General features: G+C 46.6%; 1 protein-coding gene across 4 annotated transcripts in view; it reads left to right on the top strand.

Moving 5' to 3' along the window:
* MAPK9 (mitogen-activated protein kinase 9) overlaps window positions 1–21,507 on the top strand; it is a 49,248-nt gene extending 27,741 nt beyond the window's left edge. For 2 of the 4 annotated variants that reach the window (XM_040622637.1, XM_040622639.1), the window contains exons 4-12: window positions 495–553; window positions 2,767–2,905; window positions 10,680–10,845; window positions 12,107–12,178; window positions 15,266–15,448; window positions 16,507–16,631; window positions 18,048–18,111; window positions 19,094–19,165; window positions 20,749–21,507. In XM_040622637.1, the coding sequence (XP_040478571.1) occupies window positions 495–553; window positions 2,767–2,905; window positions 10,680–10,845; window positions 12,107–12,178; window positions 15,266–15,448; window positions 16,507–16,631; window positions 18,048–18,111; window positions 19,094–19,165; window positions 20,749–20,891 (1,023 nt within the window). In that variant the 3' untranslated portion in view covers window positions 20,892–21,507. Of the gene's footprint in view, window positions 1–494; window positions 554–2,766; window positions 2,906–10,679; window positions 10,846–11,697; window positions 11,770–12,106; window positions 12,179–15,265; window positions 15,449–16,506; window positions 16,632–18,047; window positions 18,112–19,093; window positions 19,166–20,743 lie in introns of all 4 variants that reach the window. The other 2 variants (XM_040622638.1, XM_040622640.1) reach the window with 2 other exon arrangements.
* Window positions 21,508–22,107: the final 600 nt, after the last annotated feature.

The following is a 22,107-nucleotide window of genomic DNA, read 5'->3' as shown; positions in this document are numbered from 1 at the left end:
CCAAGGCCTTGCGGTAGAGGCCTTTCTAGAACCCCCTTCAAGTCCATAAGTAACATCATGAGGGGTTCCTCTTCATCATACTAGAAATACAGATTTCGCCTTCATATTTCAAAACTACAGAAATGTGTAGATCATATTTCAGTTTGCAGAGTTACATATTGCTTTGGTGTTTTTCTACCCATAATGTCTACCTTTTTATGTTCAGAGCCTGAAGGACATTATGTGTTAAAATTCTGTCATAATAAGTTACTAGAGACACATCAAATGTGATTTGATTAAAAGTATATCTTATTTCCAAGGTGAGGATCCTAATCATTTAACTTTTCTCAAATACCACGTAATAGGATGCTTTGGTAAAACTAATAACAATAATAAATACTGAGCTCTGCTATGATTTGTTTTTCAGTTTTAATGCATTTTAATGTCAAACTTAGTTTTTATAATTAAGTAGAGTTACCCGACATGCTGAAGAATAACAAATCTTCTCTTTTCAGATAATTAGTTTATTAAATGTGTTTACACCACAAAAGACTCTAGAAGAATTTCAAGATGTGTAAGTATCATTTTTACTCAGTAATGCACTATGTATTGAGGACTAAAAATTTAGAAAAGAAAGTAATTGCTCTTTTTACTTAGGAAATGTAGGTAGCAATGTATTTGGCCACTTTTTTTCTGTGGAGGAGAAATATTAAGGAAGATAGATAATAATATTCAACTGTTTGTGCCCAGATATTATCATCTCCATAACCGATAAAGGATGACTGGGAATAATTCTTCGGAGCAGACAGTGACCATTGCACGCTCCTGATTTGCTTTGCGGAACTATAAAATGTTTTTCTCCAGTCCCCCCGAAAGCCAGGATGATAAGGTTCAAGTGTTTGGAATTATTATTTGAAATCATTATGTCACTAAATGTTGTGCGATTCCAAAATCTAAAATAGAATTATCTTACAAACGATAAAATGTTAATTTATCATACTGAAATATAATGCCCAACTCATCCTAAATTGACTGGTGCCTTCATTCAACAAATATTTGATTGCTGCTCGTGTGCTAGGCACTCTCTTGGACTTGGCATACTTTAGTGACCCAAACAGGCAAAACTCCCTTTTATGATTAAAAATTGCAGGCGGTCATACTCACTCTTAGAGCTTCGCGGAAGCCAGAGAAGATACGCAGTCAACGGAGGTCAGGAAGTGCCGCCATCATAAGGGTGTCGCAAGTGCTCTGGAAGAAGTGAGCTGGGGTCAGGTTGCATCCTAAGCATGGTGGTTGGAGAAAGACCTCACTGGACCGGGAGGCTCAGGGTTAGTCCTGCAGATCTTTGAGAGAAGATGGCATCAAGATAGAAGGAAAGGGAGTACAAAGAAGTGGAAGTGAGGCCCTGCCTGCTGTGCTCTGAGAGCTGCAAGTGGCCAGTGCGGCTGGAGCAACGGGGGCAGAGGAGAGAAGAGAGTGGGCTCGGAGAAGTGATGAGGCCAGACCCTCCTGGGCCTCGAGGCCTTTTACTCCAGGGCAATGCAGTAAGGCTCAGCAGAGGAGTGAGCTTCCCTGACTTACATTTCCACAGAATAACTCTAGTGTCTGTGTTGGGAACCCACCGTCGGGTGGGGACACAAGCCCTGCGAGGAGGCTGTCGCAGCAATGTAGGGGAGGGTTATGGTGGTTGCGTTCAGACCAGAGGGTACTAAGTAAAGGGGAGAGACTGGAGGCTGAAACTGTCCTGAAGGGGGAGCCACCTGTGAGGAGCACTGCCCTCTGAGGAAGGAGGAGCTGAGGGCGACACCTGGTGCTGGCCTGAGCCCCTTGCAGGGGCTCCCGGCTGAGATGATGAGGGCTCTAGGCCAAGCAGACTGGAGGGGGAGGGGGAATCGAACCGGGGGCTCAGTTTTGGACGTGGGCCTCAAGATGCCTCCTGGATACCCAAGTAGGCCTGGGACGTGGGCAGTTAGATTCATGAGCCTGACGTTCAGGAGAGAGGTCTGGGCGGAAGATATGAACGTGAGAGTTGACGGTCTGTGGATGGTGTTGAGACCAGAGACCAGAGGAGATCAGCAAGACTGTGAGAGTCAGAGAAGAGAAGGAGGCCAAGAACCGAGCATTGGCACCCCCAACAGTAAGAAGATGGGGAGAGGAGCAAGGCGTGGCCAGCCAGGACTGTAGGACAGGCCGTTGGATTTAGCAACATGCGAGTAAGTCATCGGGGGCCTTGGCGAGGACAGTTTCAGCAGAGTGGTGGGGCACGAGCCCCATGGAAGTGGGCTTCAGAAAGAATGGGAGAGGAATTGGAGATGCCCAGTATAGATACCTCTTTGGGGAGTTTTGCTTGCAAAAAGAACAAGAATATGGGGCATAGCCGTGGGGGAGAAGGTCAAATGTTTTCTTAACATGAGAGAAGTAACAGCAAGGTTTCTGTTACTGGTAAGTATGATCCAATAGCAAGAAATAAATAAAGATTTGGGAGAATTTGAATATTTGAGATTCTATTTACTATGATATAAAAATTTTTTTAACTTGAAATACATGATGTTGACAGGTTGTTTTTTTTTAAACTACCAAATTCCATTGTATGTTTGGGTTTTTTTTACAAGATACCTTATAAATATTTAGAAAAAACAAGTTATCTTTTTTTTTTTAATTTTAGCCAGTGAAGTAACTCAGTAGTAAGTAATAAATTATTACTGTTTCATATAAATATAGTTTAGTAACCATAAAGGAATTTTGGGTGATTTTTATGTGTACATGGCTGATCTTTTTCTCCCCCAGGTATTTGGTTATGGAATTAATGGATGCTAACTTATGTCAGGTTATTCACATGGAGTTGGACCATGAAAGAATGTCCTACCTTCTTTACCAGATGCTCTGTGGTATTAAACATCTGCATTCAGCTGGTATCATTCATAGAGTAAGTAGTAACACCATGTCGGCTTTATTTTTAAAATCACAGTCGTTTTATTATCGTGATTCTCCCGGTACAGAAGAACTTGATATTTTTTAAAAAGTTGCCAGTGTCAAGAATCCAAAGAAACTATGGGACCGTGTTGAGTTCCCAAATACCACTGAGATTAGAAGACATTCGTGGGGCGCCTCGTTTGCCCGAGCCCACAAGAGCCACTCTTCATGCAGGTTGAGCTGCTGGGTTTGATGCTGCAGAAGAAAACGTACTTTTGTTTAACCTTTAATTTTGAAGTAACTTCAAATTTAAAAGTTACAAGAATAGAACAGAGAACTCCCAAATATTATTTACCTGGAATCATCTATCGTTAGTTGTTAATATATTTGCCGTATTTAAAATACCATTTTTAATGAGGCAGACATTTAGGTTTGGGGTGGGGGAAAGTTAGAGGCTAAGTAATAAATGATACCATTGCTTGAGAAATCATACATAAATTATGGCCCAAATATCCATTTCTTATGCTAAACTGGGATTTGGATGACAGGGTTGCCTGTACTCTGTTAGGAAGTAACATTTAAAAACCAGTGAGATACAGTGTAATTCTCTAAGCTGGTTTTATGAGTTTTTGTTTATTTTTTGACTTGTATCACTGTGCAAGAACATCGCGATAGAATGTTCTCTGACAACTACAATGTTGAGTGAGACTACAGGCAGAGATAATAGAATTGTGTTGGAAACATTCTTAGCATTCCCTAAATTATTACCATACTAATTTTGTCGACAGACTGTCTTTAGATATTATATTCCAACATCAAGAAGTTGTCATTTCTCTGAACCGCAATCTGTGTGGGGAGAAAGATAGTGAGACCGGAACAATGAGGACTATTCATAGAGAAAAGAATGGAGAGATTTTCAATGGTGCCGTAGATCGGTTAGGTGCCAGGAAATGTTGGCCGCAAGGGCGCAGCCCGCCAATCCAGAGAGGACCCAGCTGCCCTGGTTCCCCCAGGGCCTGTCTGGGGCCTCGCACACTGGTAAGCACCAGGCTCCTGACCCTGTGCAGTTACTTAAAATACGGCCTTTGCTGCCACCAGGTGTTCATTTAAAATAATATAAATTCCGTTGACAAATCAGCTTTTAAAATAGTGCTGTTCATTTTTTTCTTTAGTTATTTAAATTCCAGTTAGTTAGCATACAGTGTAATATTAGTTTCAGGCATACAACATCGTGATTCATCACTTCCATACAACACCCAGTGCTCATCACAAGTGCCCTCCTTCCTCCCCCTCCCCTGTTTCCCGCATCCCCCTACCTTCCTGCCCTCTGGTGACCAGCAGGTTATTCTCTTCTAGTGAGGAGTCTGTTTTTTGGTTTGTCTCACTCTCTTTTTTCCCCGTTTTGCCCATTTGTTTCTTAAATTCACATATGAGTGAAATCATATGATATTTGTCTTTCTCTGACTGACTTCTTTCACTTAGCATGATATTACCCATTTTTTTAAATTAAAAATAAACATTTCCCAACATACCATTCTATTTCTCTTCCTAAAATTTTCACAGCCCATTGTATACATGAAGACGCTCCTAGTAGCTCTCAAACACATTTTGTGTTACATTCACACTTTAGAGGAAGTTTCCAGCCTTATTATTACGAGGCCTTACTGTGTTAAGCCTTATCAATTTTGTAAAGGAAAACGGTTTGCCTTACTTGTTTCTCGTTTCTTGGGCCCAGAGATACGTGGGGAAGCAATACCCTCCCATTCCTGGAGACCTTTCCAGGGCTGCAGCACACATGCCTATGTTCGGAAATATTCAGTCCCTGAAGCTTGCTTGGTCCTTACTCCTGCTGACCAGAATGTCAAAGAGAGTCCAAAAGGGTGTCTGCTTTGCCCAGCACAGTGTCTAGAAACCCGAGAACACCGAGCAAATGATCCCGTGGACCCCTTCTCCATCCTGTCCACCACCCCACCGGGCCTTGCCACTGCCCCTTTTTGTCTTCTACCTGTTCACACATTCGTGGGCTTGCCAGGCTTTGTGCTTGCTCGTGGAAGGACCACATGCTGATTGTGGGAAAGGGAGATAGAGCGAATAGTGAGAGGCCCCCATTGGCCCACCCCACCCTCCTGGCCAGGACCTAAGAGGTGATGAGCTGCAAGAGCCTGTTAGTGGGTTGACGGTTGTCCGTGAGCCTTTCCAGTCCTTTCTCCCATATACAACACCGTGCACAAGATACACACTTTCAGTTTTGCTTATTAACATGCTTTCATACTAAACGTAAAATTTAATTATTTGAAAAATAAAACACCGATAGCCCCGCCACTTTCTACCTTATATGATTCAAAAACTTAAAAGAAGGGAAAGCCCCCCAGCTCTCTGCTGTTGCCTGGGGGTGGCCGGTGATAGCAGCTGGGTGTGTTTCCTCCCAAACTTTATAGCGACCATGCTACTACCAACATATCTGTATGTATCTATGTCCCTTCCAATGTACACTTTTCAAACAGGGGATCATCTTGTTTGTAACTGTTCTGCAACTCGCTGAACAAGTTGGTTGATTTGTTCCTTATTTTAATCAAGGATCAAAGAGTTCTACAAATATTTATTAAAAAAACAGGGTCCCCACATCCTCCTTCTGATTTCTCCCTCCCCAGAAGCAAACTCAGGTTTTTTTTTTTTTTTAGCTGTTATCTTGGTGTTTATCCCCATCCCTTGAAATAATATTAGATCTTTATCATTGGCCTTCTTTTCAGTTTGGGGCATAAGGTACCGATTTAGCTCCGTTTCCCCAATGCAGACCCTCCCCCCGCCACCTTTCCCGTTCCCTGACCTCCCGGGTATTTGCAGTGTCATAGGATTTGGGCCAGTATGGACGGTGTGTTGTGTGTCATCGTGACCACCTAAATGCTCTCCCCTGCTCAGCCTTCTGTTTATCCTGTGGTAGAATGTCGTTTCCTTTCAACTTTTTGTCCCTGCAGTTAATGACACTTGTCTTTTATTTGTTTGTATTTCGGTCTCTGTTGTTTTGTTTTTCAAGGAGCGAGTAGTTTTCTCTGCTCTCCTTGCTAAGTTAATGCGGAGCTTTCTGCCCGGTGTCGAGGTTTCCTCTCAGTGTGTCCAGGTGATGCGCTGTTTCGTCGTCAGTGGGATCCTGCTCTTGGAGCCTCAGCGCTTCTCCCAGCTGGACTGGCTGCCCCCGTACCTGATGCGGAGCGGTTATCCTGGCCCCGGCCCTGGCATTTCCCTGGGGCTTTCCCTAACCTGCTTCCTCACCTCTTTCCGTCTTTCTCAGTTTACTCCCTTGTTTTGGTGGAACGCATCCTCCAGCAGCTTCCCCAGAAGTGGTGCATGGGAGGAAAACTTTTTTGATGCCTGAAACTCTTTATTCTGCTCTACCTGTCATGTGATTCATAGTTTGGTTGGATATAGAATTCTTAGTTATGAATCAGTTGCCCTCCGAGTTGCAAATGCAGTACCCTGTTTTAGTGTGGTGTGGTTTGGCTTTTGAGCTTTCTAATACCATTTCTTAGTCCTGATTCTTTGCAAGTGCCCTGTTGTGTTTTTCTCTCTGGAATCTTCTAAAAATGTTTCTTTATTTCTTGCATTCTGAAATGTTATGATGATATGCCTTGATATGGAAATTTTTTCATTAATTGTGGTGGACACTTGATGGCCCTTCAGTCTCAAAGGCCATGCCATAGAGCTCTGTGAAATTTGTAATATTTCTTTCGGAATGCCCAGAATGCCTGGTGTCAGAGGCTGTATGGGGCGGGGTGGGGCGGGATGTGGACCTCTGCTACAGAACGCTGTCTTTAGCCTGGGTACCTCACCCATGCCCTCCCTGTGCCTCATACCAGCATGTCTGTTGCTATTGTGCCTGAGGCCCGAGTCTGGAATCTTTATTTCAGTTTTTTCTAGATTATGGGCCCGTAGGAGTGAAGAAGGAGCCCAGCCAGGCCTCTCTTCCGGAGTGGAGCTGGGGAGTCTGGGAGGTCTGCCTTTACCTTTATGTGGACCAGACCTTCCTCGGTGTCCCATCCCTGCTTCACCCTGAGCCTTTCCTGGGCGTTGTGGTCCCCCTTGCCTTGCTCAGTTGGAATGTTCTGCACTCAGCCACGTCATTCCCTGCCTCTCTGCCGTTCTTTGTCCCCAGAGAGTGTGTAGGGTTTTCCATGGACCACATTGGCTGCCAGGATGGGATTAGATATGCGAGTCTCGTACTGGGAGAAGGCCTGTGAGGAAGATCCAGGGGGTGAGCTGGAGGGGCGGAGAGGACGGCAGAAGGCAGCACGGGTCTGAGCCCTTGGAGGGGCTGAGGACAGAGCCACAGGCTGCCGTATGGCTCTCAGAGAGCTCTGCCCACCGCGGAGTCCGTGAGCTGCGGCCCCATACCGTCACTGCCCAAGAGCCACACAGGCCAGGAGAAGCTCCCCGGTGCTCCCTGTGGACCTCTCTTCCTGAGGGGAAATGGAGAAGAGGTAGGCCACTGGGACACACTGTAGTTCCCATCACTGCTGTTGCTCCCTGGGCCACAACAGATGCTCATTCTCTCCCTTCTCCATCCTCCGTACCCTCGGCCGTCACCTTGGCCAGTCTCCATGGCCTGCCTGCAAGTGACCCAGACCTTCCTATCTGAGGGTCTGACTCTCATGGCTCAGAGTGGGCTACTGGGTCCACAGCCCACCCGGCAGTCATCTCCCAATCCTGAAAGTGTATGATTGGAACGGATTACACCTGGCAGGTGGAGGGACCCCTGCATTGGTTCCTTGGCCTGCGAGGTAAAAGGTATCATGACGGCGAAGGCCAAGTGGAAACACGAAACTATCCCCTCAAGATAAGTCAAAAACATTACTGATCTGCGGGGGTGGCAGGGATAATTAGATTAGTACCACCATTGAAACTCAAGGAATGCAAGGACGGCGGTCCATGTCATAGCTCAGTTTGAGTCCCTAGTCCAGCCCTGGAGGGAACTAGGTGGTCTTAGAGAATGTGGACCACTGAGGCATAAGCAGCTAGTAGTCCTGTTCGCAGCTGCTGTGCTGGCCACGGTAGAGTTGCTAGAACAGATGAGTAAGGCCTCAGTATGGCGTGAAGCCACTGACTGAGCAAGTGCATTCTTCCATACTGATTGGGAAGGAGGGTCAGAATCCGTTCACACTCAGGTGGGATGGACAGCAGTGTCCTTCCACAGTGTGCACAGGCCTGTGTCATCCCGTAACTGGAATGATGGTGCTTCGGGTCGTCAAGTTTCAGGGTCCACTCAGAGCTTGTGTCCCACAGTCCTTCACATGACTGCTTAGCCTCCTGTCCCAGGGTTCAGTCACCCAGGTGAGTGGCTGCGGGTACCTGTAGGGAAGAACCGGGGACATGAAGGCAGCGACGCTTGTCACCATGTGCAGGGTCCTCCTTCCTAGGATGCTGCTTCAGTCAGTGGGTTCTGATCTGAGAACTGACTGGGAGGGGTGGTGCCTTATGGGGTGATGCCTCGCCCCCCTGCTCCTCTGCTCTGGCCCTTCTTTGGTGACAGATGTTTCACGCACTCTTGTTCTCTATCCCAGTGACGCTGCACTCTCGTAGCCATCCCCACACTCTGTGGGTCAAGCCCCAAGTTCGCGTGTCCTCTGTATTTTCATGTGTGTTTGTTTTCCTTGTTTGGGGTGGTTTTCAAGCTTTGAAGGGGCAGAACTGTCTTTCTTCGGCACCTTGAAGCCCTAAGTCCAGTTTGTCCTGGAAACCTGCCACTGGTTGTGTGTGGAGGCTGAGGAGAGCGCGCCATGGAAGTGAGGGGCCCTTAGGAGCCCCGGGACCTTTTCCAGCTCCTCCTGTGGGCAGGCATCCCGAGGCTGGCACCCCTCCCAAGCTCACCGGGACCCGCGGTCCACACTGCGGACAGCCGGCTTTGCATTTTGTTATCCTAGTTTTCCAGCAGATGGCAGTAAACCCACCAAATCCGTGCAGGAGAACTTTCTGACAGGTGGAAGGGGCTGGAGACTGGGCATGTTTTCTACCTTCCCTCTGCGGTTCACTGAGCAGGCCAGCGGCAAGCTGCCTACTAACCCTTATCCCTGCCACTGTGCTTTAGATCAAGGCCACAGTGGATTTCAGGGGCTGCTGGGGGGCAAAGTAGAGACATGTCAAATTTTTAAGAAATGAGCTTCCTCAAAAGAAAGCACCTGTTGACATCCCAGGCAACAGCGTCAGGAAGGCTCTGTGTTGGCGTCTCCCGCCAGCGCTGGATGTTTTCATTCTTATCCTCATTGCCACATGGGAGACCAAAAATAGTTCCTTGTCATTTGGACATTTAAAAAATTTTTTTCTTCACGAAGTTGAGCATTATCTCACCTGTTAGCAATCTGTATTCTAACATGCCTATTCTTGCCACAGTCTTGGTTTAAAAAAAAAAAAAAAAAAAAGCTAGAAACAAATTGGTTCTTTGCCTTAGCTGCGTGACTGCCTCCTCACAGGGCAGGGTTGCTGGTTCATTGAGGAGTGGGGGTGCTCCCCCGGACTTCCCCACATCAGGACACATGTAGGAGAGGGTGGTGGCCAGCAAGGCCAGGGCATCTACATGGGAATCGGTAGGAATTTTCATTGCATTTTTCAAACATTACATATTTCTACCGAATCCAGGAGGTTGAGAACATTCACCAGTAATGAAACATAATTTAAGCTGATGTAATCGTAACTGTCTCGAGGCACACCTGCGTGCACCCATCTGTGCACGTCCCTTGGAGAGCGCTAGTCAGGTGCTGGGCCTGACAGCTCACACCGAGTCTGCCCAGGTCCTCCCATGCTCGGCGTGACTTGGCAAGACGACAGACGGGGGTAGCCAAGAAGGCACGGTTTCTAGGGCGAGTGTGCAGGCTGCCATCCCAGGCGGAAGTCAGATCCCTGGGGCCTGAGGAAGGGTCCGGGGACGAGAGGGTCACCGTGAAGAAAGGCCCTGGGTTGTGGGGGAAGAACCTGTGCAACTTGTGTACTTGTGTTCGTGTGTCCAGGGCGTGGGGTCGAGGGGAGAGTGACACGCGTGTTTTCCGAGCGTCTGCTGTATCAGGCTGGGCTCTCCGGTCACAGAAGTGGCGCTGGCAGGGGGAGAAGAGGGTGCCTCCCGGGTGGTGTGTGTGGTGCGGTGGGCTTGGGATTCCTTTTCTGAGAGAAGAAGGCGCCATTCAAAGATTGCAGAGTCAGAGAATCGTAGCCCTGTGCTGGGCAGGATGACGGCCACGAGCCACATAGGGCTGCCGAGCGCTCAGGGTGGCTGTCATTGTTAATACGCAGTGGATTTCAAAGACAGTACCAGAAAAAGAATGTGAACTATCTCATTAATAATTTCTGTATGTTGCTTCACATTTTAAAATAATGTTATGGATATATTGGGTTAAATAAGATATATTATTAAAATTCACTTTACCCGTCTGTATCCGTCCTTCCTAAGATGGCTGCTAGAAGATGGAACTTACCTGTGTGAACTGCGTTGTATTTCTGTGGGACAGCTGGGGACTGAAGGATGAGCAGGTGTGGAGGAGGGACAGGTGGGTTCTGTGGGAGCTCCGAGGAGATTTTAGGCAAAGGGATGTCGTGAAGTTTCCGACTTCTTGAAGCTGATCTGCGTTCGTTTCAGTTTGAGGGAGCTGGGTTTTCCAAAATCCCAGTGTTCGGTTCTAACCTCCCTTGACGTCCCAGGACTTGGTACTTCCGCAGCCCCTGGCCTCACAGATCCCCACCAGTGCGAGGTTGTCCATGTAGCACGCTCTGGTTCGTCGTGCTCATTTAAACCGCTTCTGCCCTAGGACTTGAAACCGAGCAACATCGTGGTAAAATCAGACTGCACGCTTAAGATCCTTGACTTTGGCCTGGCCCGGACAGCATGCACCAACTTCATGATGACGCCGTACGTGGTGACGCGCTATTACCGGGCGCCCGAAGTCATCCTCGGCATGGGCTACAAGGAGAACGGTGAGTGCAGGCGGCGCTCCCGCGTGGCCGCGGCTCACTGCTAGCCTTGTCCCCGGAGCCACAGGAAACACCATGTGGGGGGTCCGCAGGGCCCACAGACGCGAAATCATTAATCTCGCGTCTCCACTGGCAGAAGTCGCCCACTTCTACAAATTCACTTTCAAAATGAATATTTGTGACCATCCCTCCAAGTTTAACGTATTTAGTATAGAGAAGTGTGCAGACCCGCCACACCAGCAGTGCCCAAGACCTCCCCGGGCCGCCTCCAGGTCTCAGCCCCCAAAGGGAGCCATTATCCTGGTTTCCAGTGCCAAAGCCTGGTTTTTACTTATTTTTGAACTCGGTATAAAGGAGTAATACACATTCTCTTTTGTGTAAAAATGGGTTTTTAACATCAAAGCTTAACTGACTCTAACAATACCAGAGCCCTTTGTAACTTAGCCATTGACAGATTTGTCAAAAACTCAGGCACAGTTACTTGCTAAGAGTCTGAAAGTTCGCACAGATCATCTGGGTGGAGCTGTCCTCTAAGTTTATCGTAAGCAGTGGCCCCTTCAGAGAGACGCGGCTCTGTGGCTTCCCGCTGGCCCCATTGGTTCTTCCCACCAGCGCTAAGTAGGGGCACTAAATAGCCCTCTGTCTGGCCATCAGGCCCCACGGAAGCCCAGAGCAACACACCTGCCCTGTGAGGTCCTGCCAGCACAGCAGCTTAGCACAGGATCGCTCAGCAAGCGTTGTGTCCACATTTCGCAAAGGCTCCCGTTGGCAAGCTGGGTTTGTCTTTGTTGGGAGGGGGTTTGAGAAAGCTGCATGGGGGTCTCCGGCTGGTTTTAATCACCTGGTGTTTGGTAGTGGACATCTGGTCTGTCGGGTGCATCATGGCAGAAATGGTCCTCCATAAAGTCCTGTTCCCAGGAAGAGACTGTATCCTTCACAGGGAGAGCCCCAGCACTGGCCACGGGGGCGGGGGTGGGCACGCGGCCTGCACACAGCTTTGTGGGCACAGGCACCTCTTCTTTCAGGGGGTTTGTTTGTTTCTCAAGCTGTAAAGTACCGGACCCTTTGGCACTAAAGCCCAGATTGCTGGACGCTGAAGGCCACCGCGGGGGCCAGCAATCATTCGCACTGTGGAAAGAGCTCACCCTTAGCTAGCAATTTATTTTTCCATATTTGTGTGTTTAGTACACTGTTAGAATTCCTTTTCCTCACCTTTGTTTTGTTCATGGCACTTCATAATTTTATCATTTCATTTTATTTTCAGTTGATATCTGGTCAGTGGGTTGCATCATGGGAGAGCTGGTGAAAGGTTGTGTGATTTTCCAAGGCACTGATCGTATCCTTCCCGGGACCTTCCCGGCCATGCTTTCCATAAATGCCAAAGGCAGCAGGAGCTCAAAAGGAAACTGTTGTGATTCTAGACTGTGTCCTAAGGGGGTCTTTATTATGTTTGTTAAATTAGTGTCGCAAAGCAAATGGTGCAGTTTTATGTTTTCTTTTTCACTTGACTACCTGTAACGACTTTATTGAGGCTTAGAGTTACGTTAAACCGATTATATTAGTTCTTAATTTTATCAAAAATAGCTTAGAAATTTATTTACTCTTTGTCAAATGTATTCTGATCTTTAAGTGAAAATGCTGTTTATTTAGTTCGTTCAGTTAATTTAACAAGGAAAGTTGCTGTAAATTTAATAGGCCAGTGTTGTGTCATCCAACTCATACACCATTTGGCTAGTTACTGGTATGGATCAAAATATTTTCCCACAAAGTAAAAACTGAAGCACACTACATAAGACCGAAGTAAAATAAGATAAAAAGGAAAAGTTTGTGAGGAACAGTATGTGTTAATTTTCTTGCCTGTTACTCTGCCGACATTTTGTGGAAATTTTTAAAAGATCCATCTAGAAGGTTCTTTTGTGACACACCTGGAGAAGTGTATATAAACATAAAATGCAAAAGATGAACTTATGCTGTGGTCAGCAAATCACATTAATGACATAGAGCACAAACTAGAAGAGACAATGTAATAGTTAGAATAGCTTTCTTTCATTGTGGTCCTCATATTCTTCCATTTTTAATATTTTTCACTCTAACATATTCCCTTTTTCATTTGTGTTCTAACCACTTAGGATTTTCATTAGTCTTTGATTTTGTTTTTTCCTTATGAAAGCTTAAAGTGGTCTCTGTCCGTTGGCAGATTGATGGTTATTTTTAAAGGAGATCGAGCTGTGTAGTCAGTGTTTTGTATGTATTTTATTAAAGTCATTTTAGTTTTTTATAATTTCATGAGGGTGATTTTCTTGTGATATAAATTCTTCACAACACAAACACGGAATGAAAAGATTTTGTTCCTATCATTTTATTTGCCTTCCTTGACATTTTTCACATCACAGATTTTATGTGAAGTTAAATACAGCATTTTATTTTGTTCTCATAAATTTTCTAGCAGTTTTCCATAGCCTTTCCTTTGATTCACTTGTTCCAAACTATAAATAAGGAGGTCTTTATTTTGCAAACAGACTCAGCTTAAAAGGGAAAAGTTGACAGATTCTAAAGATAAATAATTTAGAAGGATCTACTTAACATTTCATTTGTCTCAGTTCTTACTCATTTTGTGCCTTTCCTTTTTTGAATTAATTAAGAAATGTTTTCTTCAGAAAGTACAAAAACTGTGATACTTTCTGGTGCATTATGAAGTTAAAGTTCCTACCTTACATATTAACATCTTGCAATGTCAGTAACTAATAGTTTTATATAGAAGGCCACCTGATGTCATTCTCGAAATATACGCACAGAGTTAACATTTCCCACAGGCAATTTTTGCACACTCTTTCAAACATTAGATTAAAAATTGCTAGGATGGGAAAAGACTCTGGCAACCAGACTGCAGTTCTCTGAGTTGTGCTTTGGATCCATGACCTGGGGTGGAAGAGGACCTCCTGTGCCCACAGGAGCCCCTCAGAGATAGGCAGCTGCCGCCGGCCCTCCTCAGGCACAGAGGAGTCTGGGCCTCTGCGAGCCTTGATCCCCCTTCAGCATAACGAGAGGCCTGTGGGCGCCGAGGGAAAGGAGTGCATCCGCACACCCAGAAGGCCAGCCAGACTTGTTGGGGTTAACGGTCCCTTCCCATCCCCCATGAGTCTGCAGAAATGACCCTTTATCATGAACACACTAGATATTTACGGAGTACCCACCCGTTTGTAGGCTCCTATCCGACTTACGTTGGAAAAGGTCGTTCCAGCTGCTGAGCCAAAGACAGACTGTCTGTCATGGGCAAAAGCAGAAGCAGGGAGACAAGGGGCTGTTCCGGATCATCAGTGGGAAGTGAAGGTGGTGCGAAGGGCTTGAAGGCTTCCCGATCCTGCTTCCTGCTTCGGCAGCTCGTAGGAACACAGGAGTGAGGGAGGAGAATATGCTAGGGACTCCAGGGGCCAGAACCCGTCTTCCGAGCCCATTCAGCTCCCTAGGTTCTTCCACAGTGATGCGATTGCATTTTTCTAAGACAAACCTCCATTAGGGTTGTTTTTTTTTTTTAACTTTTGAAAATTGCTTTTAAACATTGCTGTTTACGTGATTTTTTTTTCTGGCCTACATTCTCTGTTATAATTGTTTACAGTCTCAGAATCATTTTCCAGCTCATGGTGCCAGTTATTCCAAGCCCCTTGTGAACTAGGCAAAGCTGGTATTTTCTGCATTTTACAAACAAGTAAGTTGAGAGCCAAGGGACATTGAGTGCCCGGCACCTGCCGCGCAGCTAGAGCTCAGTGGAGTCTGAAACCCAGGTCATGTACTTTGAAAGGAAATAAGATGCGCTCCAGGGTACTGCAGTGATGGTCAAGGTCAGTGCCAAGTGAAAGAGAATGGCCTCCCAAAGCTGTCAGTCTATGCCCAGTTCCAGGAAGGCCCGTGGTCCTGTGGGAGAGGACAAGGCCTGGGCTCAGAGAGCCCCGAGCCCCAGCTCACGCACCACACCCCACGGGGCCTCTGCTTCCCCAGCCGTGAACCTGGGACTCAGGTCTGTCTACTTCAGGGAGCTTTCACATCTAAGTAGCTTTGGTGTGAAAATTGATTTGTTTGCCTAAGTAATATTTATCTAATTTCATCTTTAATCACCTCTGTCATGGGTGTTCTTCAGTTACAGGATCACAGTCTTTTGATCTAGAAGGGGAAAGCCTACATCCCTCAGTGTGTTGCTCTAATAAGCCATGATCAGAGTTTAGAAAGGCGCAGAGGTTTTAAAACTAGTCTCAACTTTGGAAACTCAGGCCGTCTTTGCGTATTATTTCAAAACCCCCTGTGGGATGGCCTCGCTCATTACCTGTCAGTAGGTAGAAAGAGGACTTAGTGCTCCTTTGAATGATGCTACTCCGTGTAACATGACTGTAAGGCCCTTCAGTTGTATTTTCCTCAAGAGACTCCTTAGATATTGATCAGTGGAATAAAGTCATTGAGCAGCTGGGAACGCCGTCCGCGGATTTTATGAAGAAACTTCAGCCGACCGTGAGGAATTATGTAGAAAACAGACCGAAGTACCCCGGCATCAAATTTGAAGAGCTCTTCCCCGATTGGATATTCCCATCAGAATCCGAGCGAGACAAAATTAAAAGTAAGACGCCCTTTGTTTCCCTCATCCCTGTTTCCGCAGTCTGGGCGCCGCTCTCAGCCTCTTCAGGTTCGCGTTTCTGACACCTCTGGACGTGGGGAGATAAAATAGGGGAAACCCTCAAATAAAGTGAGGTACGGGCCAGCCTGAAGGCTCAGAGACCAAAAGTTCTGTCCTCGGCAGAACGGCCGCACTGGAGCCTTTGGCCGAAATGAAAAGGTTTACGTCAGTCTGAATGACTCCTATGTTAATTACAGCAGTTGGAATTCACGCAGTTTTCAGGTACACGGAACACCTGAGTTAAGATTCTAGCCCATATTTCGATTAAAAAAAAAGCTCCTCCTCCCCTTCTCCTGCCTGTCACTAAACCTGTGACTTACGGAAAAGAATAGATTTCTCTCCACATCAGGGTAAACTGTGCCTCTGTCAGAAAGGCCCCATATCTTCTTTGCCTACCCATGTGAACTTTAACTACCAAAACCTAGGTGAGTTCCTGAGCTTGTTGGGTTTTTTTCTAACGACTAATGTCTAGATTTTTTTTAAGTGTATATTCCCAACAGTATGTATAGGTAGGCATAGCGGGGGCATCTGTGAAGTATACGATAGTGTGCAAACATGAGATTATTGTATGGCTGAAGAAGTCTCTTCTAATTTTGTTTGGATGGGACATCAAGAGAAAAGCCTGCCCGTGCTCCATGCCTGCACTTTGGACAATGATGCCCTTAGCTCAGATCCTGTGCCCTCGCTGGTGGCAGCTCTCCCCGGGCACCACGTCAGCCTCCGGTTGGCCTGTGTCCGCCTGGTACCCTCTCCCCAGGCCCTGTCACTCCTCCTCCCCTCCCAGATCCAGAGGCAAGAAACCGAGGTTGAAACCTGATTGGTAGTGAAAGTGAAAGTAGCTCCCTGGCTTATTCTTAAAGAAAAAGCCTCGGTTGATCTGGAACCTATCAACAATGTCTCAAAGTTAATACCTCTCTGTTCTGTCTGCACTGTCACATTTTCTCTGTGATGCTCTATGTCTCCACATTAATTTATTCATCTAATATTTGTTTCCACCCTAGCAAGTCAAGCCAGAGATTTGTTATCGAAAATGTTAGTGATAGATCCCGACAAGCGAATCTCTGTAGACGAAGCTTTACGTCACCCTTATATTACCGTTTGGTATGACCCTGCTGAAGCCGAGGCGGTAAGCATCTCTTCTGGAAAGACTTGTATGTAAAGGCTGGGCGTACATTTCCTTGGATCTTCTGTCCATCAGTCCGGAATGGCTGCATAAAGATAGCAAGTTCTAGGGGCGCCTGGGTGGCACAGCGGTTAAGCGTCTGCCTTCGGCTCAGGGCATGATCCCGGCGTTCCGGGATCGAGCCGCACATCAGGCTCTTCTGCTATGAGCCTGCTTCTTCCTCTCCCACTCCCCCTGCTTGTGTTCCCTCTCTCGCTGGCTGTCTCTCTCTCTGTCGAATAAATAAATAAAATCTTTAAAAAAAAAAAAAAAGATAGCAAGTTCTAGATTTCGGTTTTTTTAAGAGATTTTATTTATTCATCTGACAGAGCAAGAGCACAAGCAGGGGGAGGGGCAGAGGGAGAAGCAGACTCCCCACTGAGCAGGGAGCCCAATGCGGGGCTCGATCCCAGGACCCTGAGATCATGACCTGAGCCAAAGTCAGATGCTTAACCGAATGAGCCACCCAGGTGCCCGCAAGTTCTAGATTTCGGAGGACTCCTGAATACAAAGAGGCCAAGGGTTGTGTGAGGCCTGGGTCCCTTCTGGGACCCTGCTCCTGGGGCTGTCGCTCAGTGTCCCTCGGCAGTGGACATGCCTCTGCTATGGTGACACACTGTCTTCCTTTATGCAGGTGCCGATGTGTGGTCGTACCTGGCAGTGTGCCGTGTGCTTTGCTTAGAACACCTTGTTTAGGCCACCCCATCAGAGGGGCTAAGAAAACTTGCTGAAAATCCCAAGTTTATCTGTCCTTCCCCAGAGGTACCTGGGGAGTTCCCAGGGTGGTTCCACTTCCGAGTGCAGCGCTCACGTGCATTTTCCCTTAGCAACACTGGCATGGATGATCTCCGGCTATCAGAAATAACCTCGTGGGGGCAGGCTCATTTTAGGACTGGCCTGTGGATTTAAGCACCACAATAAACATTATTTCATATAAAAGGAGCCCCATTTATAAATATGTGATTTTGAAGCAGATTTTGGGAACGGTCCGGTATGAGTGGGGGATGGGGGATGGGGGGTCTAACGTGAAGAACTACAAACGGGAGCCAGCACGGTCCTTGTCCAGGCCGGGTCTCTAGGAAGAGGCTCCTGATTACTGTTTTATAGTTACATTTGGGCAGATGCCCTGAGAGTGTTTTGAGATCATGTAATTATTAAGAGGACCATAATAGCTCTTTTTTTTTTTTTTTTGGTTAATTTCTCCCTAATTGTTTTAATTTGGAAAGTGATGTAATATCACACTTAGGAAGAAACCTTTAAGAAGCCATGTATTGAATGAAAGCCACGTGATGAATAGATTAGAATCTCCCCAGTGATTTTACTGTCTTCATGCCTCGTTACGTTTTTAACTGTTGACTTCACATGTAATTTAACTTTCAGCCACCACCTCAGATTTACGATGCCCAGCTGGAAGAAAGAGAGCATGCAATTGAAGAGTGGAAAGGTAAAGATGGAGCTGATTTTGCCCCTCATTCGCAGCATGTCACTTAGCAGGAGCCTTTCTAGGGGACGGGCGAGAGACCCTGCAGCCCCTCTTAGCCTATGTCTTCCCACTCCCTCGTAGAGAAGGAACTTGCGGATAACAGAATTAGAGAGGAGCAGGTGTGAACTGCATACTGTTTGCTTCTGAAGATCATAAGATTAACCAGACAGCCCACAGCAAACTAAGCCCATAATCAGGAGGCCGAAGAACCATTCTCTATTATAAAGCAGAATCAGTAGTAATTGAGAACCTCGGTCAGTGTAGGTCAAAGGTGGCAGCGTGCTCTCCCCAAGCAGATTATGTCTGCTCTCCCTGGGGCGTCCGTCCAGAGTGCCGGGACCTGCGTGAACACGCACACGGCAGGGCAACGCACGCAGCCACATTCCGCGGCCAAGGAGAGGCTCAAAGCGTCCTCACCTTCGTTCACTAATGCCAAAATTGTAGGAACCCCTAATGCTTCCTCAGTAGGTCATTAGCTCTACTTACAAATCAGAATCAAGGAAACTAAGGTTGAAGCCAAGAAATGACTGAAGCATTCGGATTTCTAGCCAGGCAGAGGGGCTTTTCACCCACAGGTGGATACCGGCTCCATTTGGAGAATCCCGAGTAATGACAGAGAGAAACATGTGCAAACAGTGTGAACTCATCTAGTACTTTAAAATGCTCCGCGAGAGCCTCTTTGCTAGTCCCCCGCCCACTGTAAAACCCCCTTGTGGATTTAGAACTGCCTGTGTTTTTGGCTGCCTTCACAGTTGGGTTGAGAAGACGTAATGGGTCAAAACGTGGGTGTTTTGGTCTCGGTAGACGGTATTATTGAATTAACCATGTATCACGGTTAAAAAGAAGGCAACCCAGTGCCCTTGGAGTGGTCCAGATTGATTAGAAAGCAGGGTTCAGAGATGCAAAGAAACTGATGGGACCTTTACCTTGTTTCTGTTTGAAGAGCTGATTTACAAAGAAGTGCTGGATTGGGAAGAACGAAGCAAGAACGGTGTGGTCAAAGATCAGCCTTCAGGTTAGTGATTGCTTTAATAGCTTGATTATAGTTTCCTTTGTCCCCGTCCAACTTTCCTGAATGGCAGCGGTGCATGGAATGCCAGCTCGACCGGCACTGGGTCCGAAAGCCCCGGGTGTGAGATCGTCTCCCTGTTTGGGGAGTTGTGGTGGCGGCAGCTAACAGGTTACTGCTACACCAGGGACTAAACTAACCGGGTTATAGCCATCCTTGCTCCGTGCGGGCCTCCGCTCCTCTCAGCTCCACGTACAGATGAGGGAGCTGAATTTAAAACGTTGCCAAGATGCGTGACCCTCTCGGGACTGGCCCCACCCGGTCACAGAAGAAAACCAGTGCAAAGGAAATGGAATTTGGTTTTCTTTTGAGAAAGCCATTCATATAATTCTCCCATATTTGTACTTGGTCTCCTGGGGGACCGTGTGACTGTTAGAGACGTCACACGTGTGGGTTCAGTGAGGTCTGGGATCCCACCTGCTGCCTGAGTGAAACCCTTCTGAGTTATATCTGTTTTCTCACCTCGCATCCCCCCAGAACCCGCACACACGCACGCGGAAGTGCAGACTGCACCGCGTACTTTCTCCTGAATTTGTATTCAGCGTGACGTACGTGTCAAGCATCTAGAGATTACGTAACTTCAGCAGAGATGTAGGTGCCTGTGGTTAACGAGGCACAAATTTAAGATCGCAAGCACTGGCCTCCGAGAGCTGAGATGTTTTATTTTTGCTCAAACCAGACTAAAATACGGATGGTAGGAAATAGGATGGTCACATGTACCTGAAAAAACCAAATGTTAGTTTTCGGGATGTATGAAACAAAAATAAAATGAACAAGAGGCCACTAAATTTTTTCCTGTTTGTTTGTATACAGTCTTTATTTTAGCAGAGTTTTTTTGTTTAATTTAAATTCAGTTAGCCAATATATAGTACATCATGAGTTTCAGATGCAGTGTTCAGTGATTCATCAGTTGTGTGTAACACCCAGTGCTCGTCACATCACGTACCCTCCTTCATGCCCACCACCCAGTTACCCCGGCCCCCCACCCACCTTCCCTCCAGCAACCCTGTTTGTTTCCTAGCGTTGAGAGTCTCTCGTGGTTTGTCTCCCTCTCTGTTTTTTTTCCATTCCATTTTTATTACAAAAGAATTCTTCGAACGTTGCTGCTCTTTTCCCTCGGACAAGTGTTGATGATTATGGCTGAAATGTCTGATGACCCTTGAACCCTGTTTGGGCTTCAGCCTTTTGTGACACCGATAGTTGTAGGATAAATTCAGCAATTTTCTATGAATATCCTTTTTAAAGAGGCGGGTGTTTTTCAACCTGATGATACACATGCACGGATACGATGTTTAGCCGCTGGGAAGAAAAGGAGAACGTTGTAGGGAAAGACCAGGAATGTTCGGGATCCTGGGCCTGGAGACAGAGTCCAGGAAAAGCTGGGCACGGGCAGCCGACTCACTGCTTTCACACTGGTCGTGAGGCCAGGGAGCCGCAGAAGCTCGGAGCTGAGAGACCGCGCTCTCCGTGCCCGAACCCGCAGCAATGTCGTGCCTCAGAGTTTATTCTGTTTGGTTTTCTTAGCACAGATGCAGCAGTAAGTAGCAACGCCACTCCTTCCCGGTCGTCGTCCATCAACGACATCTCGTCCATGTCCACTGAGCAGACGCTGGCCTCAGACACAGACAGCAGCCTCGACGCCTCGACGGGACCCCTCGAAGGTTGCCGATGATATGTCACGAGCAGCAAGCTCGTCCTCCGTGAAGGAACTCTCGCTTCCATGGGCCTGAAATGCTTGGGGGTTGATGGAACCAAATAGAAAAACTCCATGTTCTGCATGTAAGGAACACGATGCCTTGCCCCTGCTCAGTTCCAATAGGATTGCCTGCCTAGATTATACAGTGAAGCAGACTATGTCTGAAGAACACAAGTGCAAGCCACACTCGTAGAGATTTTGTGCAAGGTCATTTCAGGTGAGCAATTAGAATAGATGAGTTTCTTCTTTTTTTTAAAGTTGTACGGTAATAGTAGTGACAATTTCTCATCCTCAGTAACTGTTGGGACTTATATGCATGTGACCACATGTGCTTGCTCAGGCTTGCCACCTAGCACTTTGGAAATCAGTATTTAAATGCCAAATAATCCTCCAGGTAGTGCTGCTTCTAGAATTATCTCTTAATCCTCTTACGTGATTTGGTGTCTGTCCAGGAAAAATAGATTTATGTGTATTAAGTGGCCACCATCATATTATCATATCTTACCTTCTTTTATGGTATGATTTATTCTATCTTTTGTATTTCAGAAGGAATATAATTAAATCTATTTAATAAATAAAAAAATCAACTTTTCTTAAATTTGTCATGTTTTGGGCTGAGAATTATCACTGCTAAAACCAAGACACCTATGTGGACACTTTGTTTCCTCTAAATTGCCTTAGTCTGGGATGACTGTACATTCAGCTTTATTGCATGATATTTTAAATTTTGTGCTGCTTACGACATAGATGCCTTTACAATCCTAACCTACCCTCGCTCCTTTCCCCTGGTCTCGTTAATTTAAAATGCCACCTAAAACTTCACGTTCTTTATTAGGCACCTAACACTCCACGTCAATAACATGATGGCAGATTGTCGAATCCATTAGCGGCGAGAGTAGAATTTGACAAAACGGTCACTGAAGATGACTGCAGTGACTTCCTGGGTGCTTGCTTCCCCTGAGACCGGTCGGGGTCATTCCCGGGGAGAGGCGCCATCTCCCAGGGCAGCGTTTCCGGTTTCCCACCTCACATTCTTACTCGATTTTCTTTCTTTGCTGAAAGAAACCACATAACCCCCCCCCCCCCCCACTTGGATCTGCTTTAGGAAGCAGGGTGATTCAGAACGCCTCTCTGATGGTACCGGTTTCCAGTTCGTGGAGCATTGCCTTTTCCTAAGGGAAACCCATGAATT

The sequence above is a fragment of the Ursus maritimus genome, unplaced genomic scaffold, assembly GCF_017311325.1.
Source record: "Ursus maritimus isolate PB19 unplaced genomic scaffold, ASM1731132v1 scaffold_5, whole genome shotgun sequence".
Taxonomy (NCBI): Eukaryota; Metazoa; Chordata; class Mammalia; order Carnivora; family Ursidae; genus Ursus; species Ursus maritimus.
This window is presented reverse-complemented; position numbering and strand designations above follow the sequence as displayed.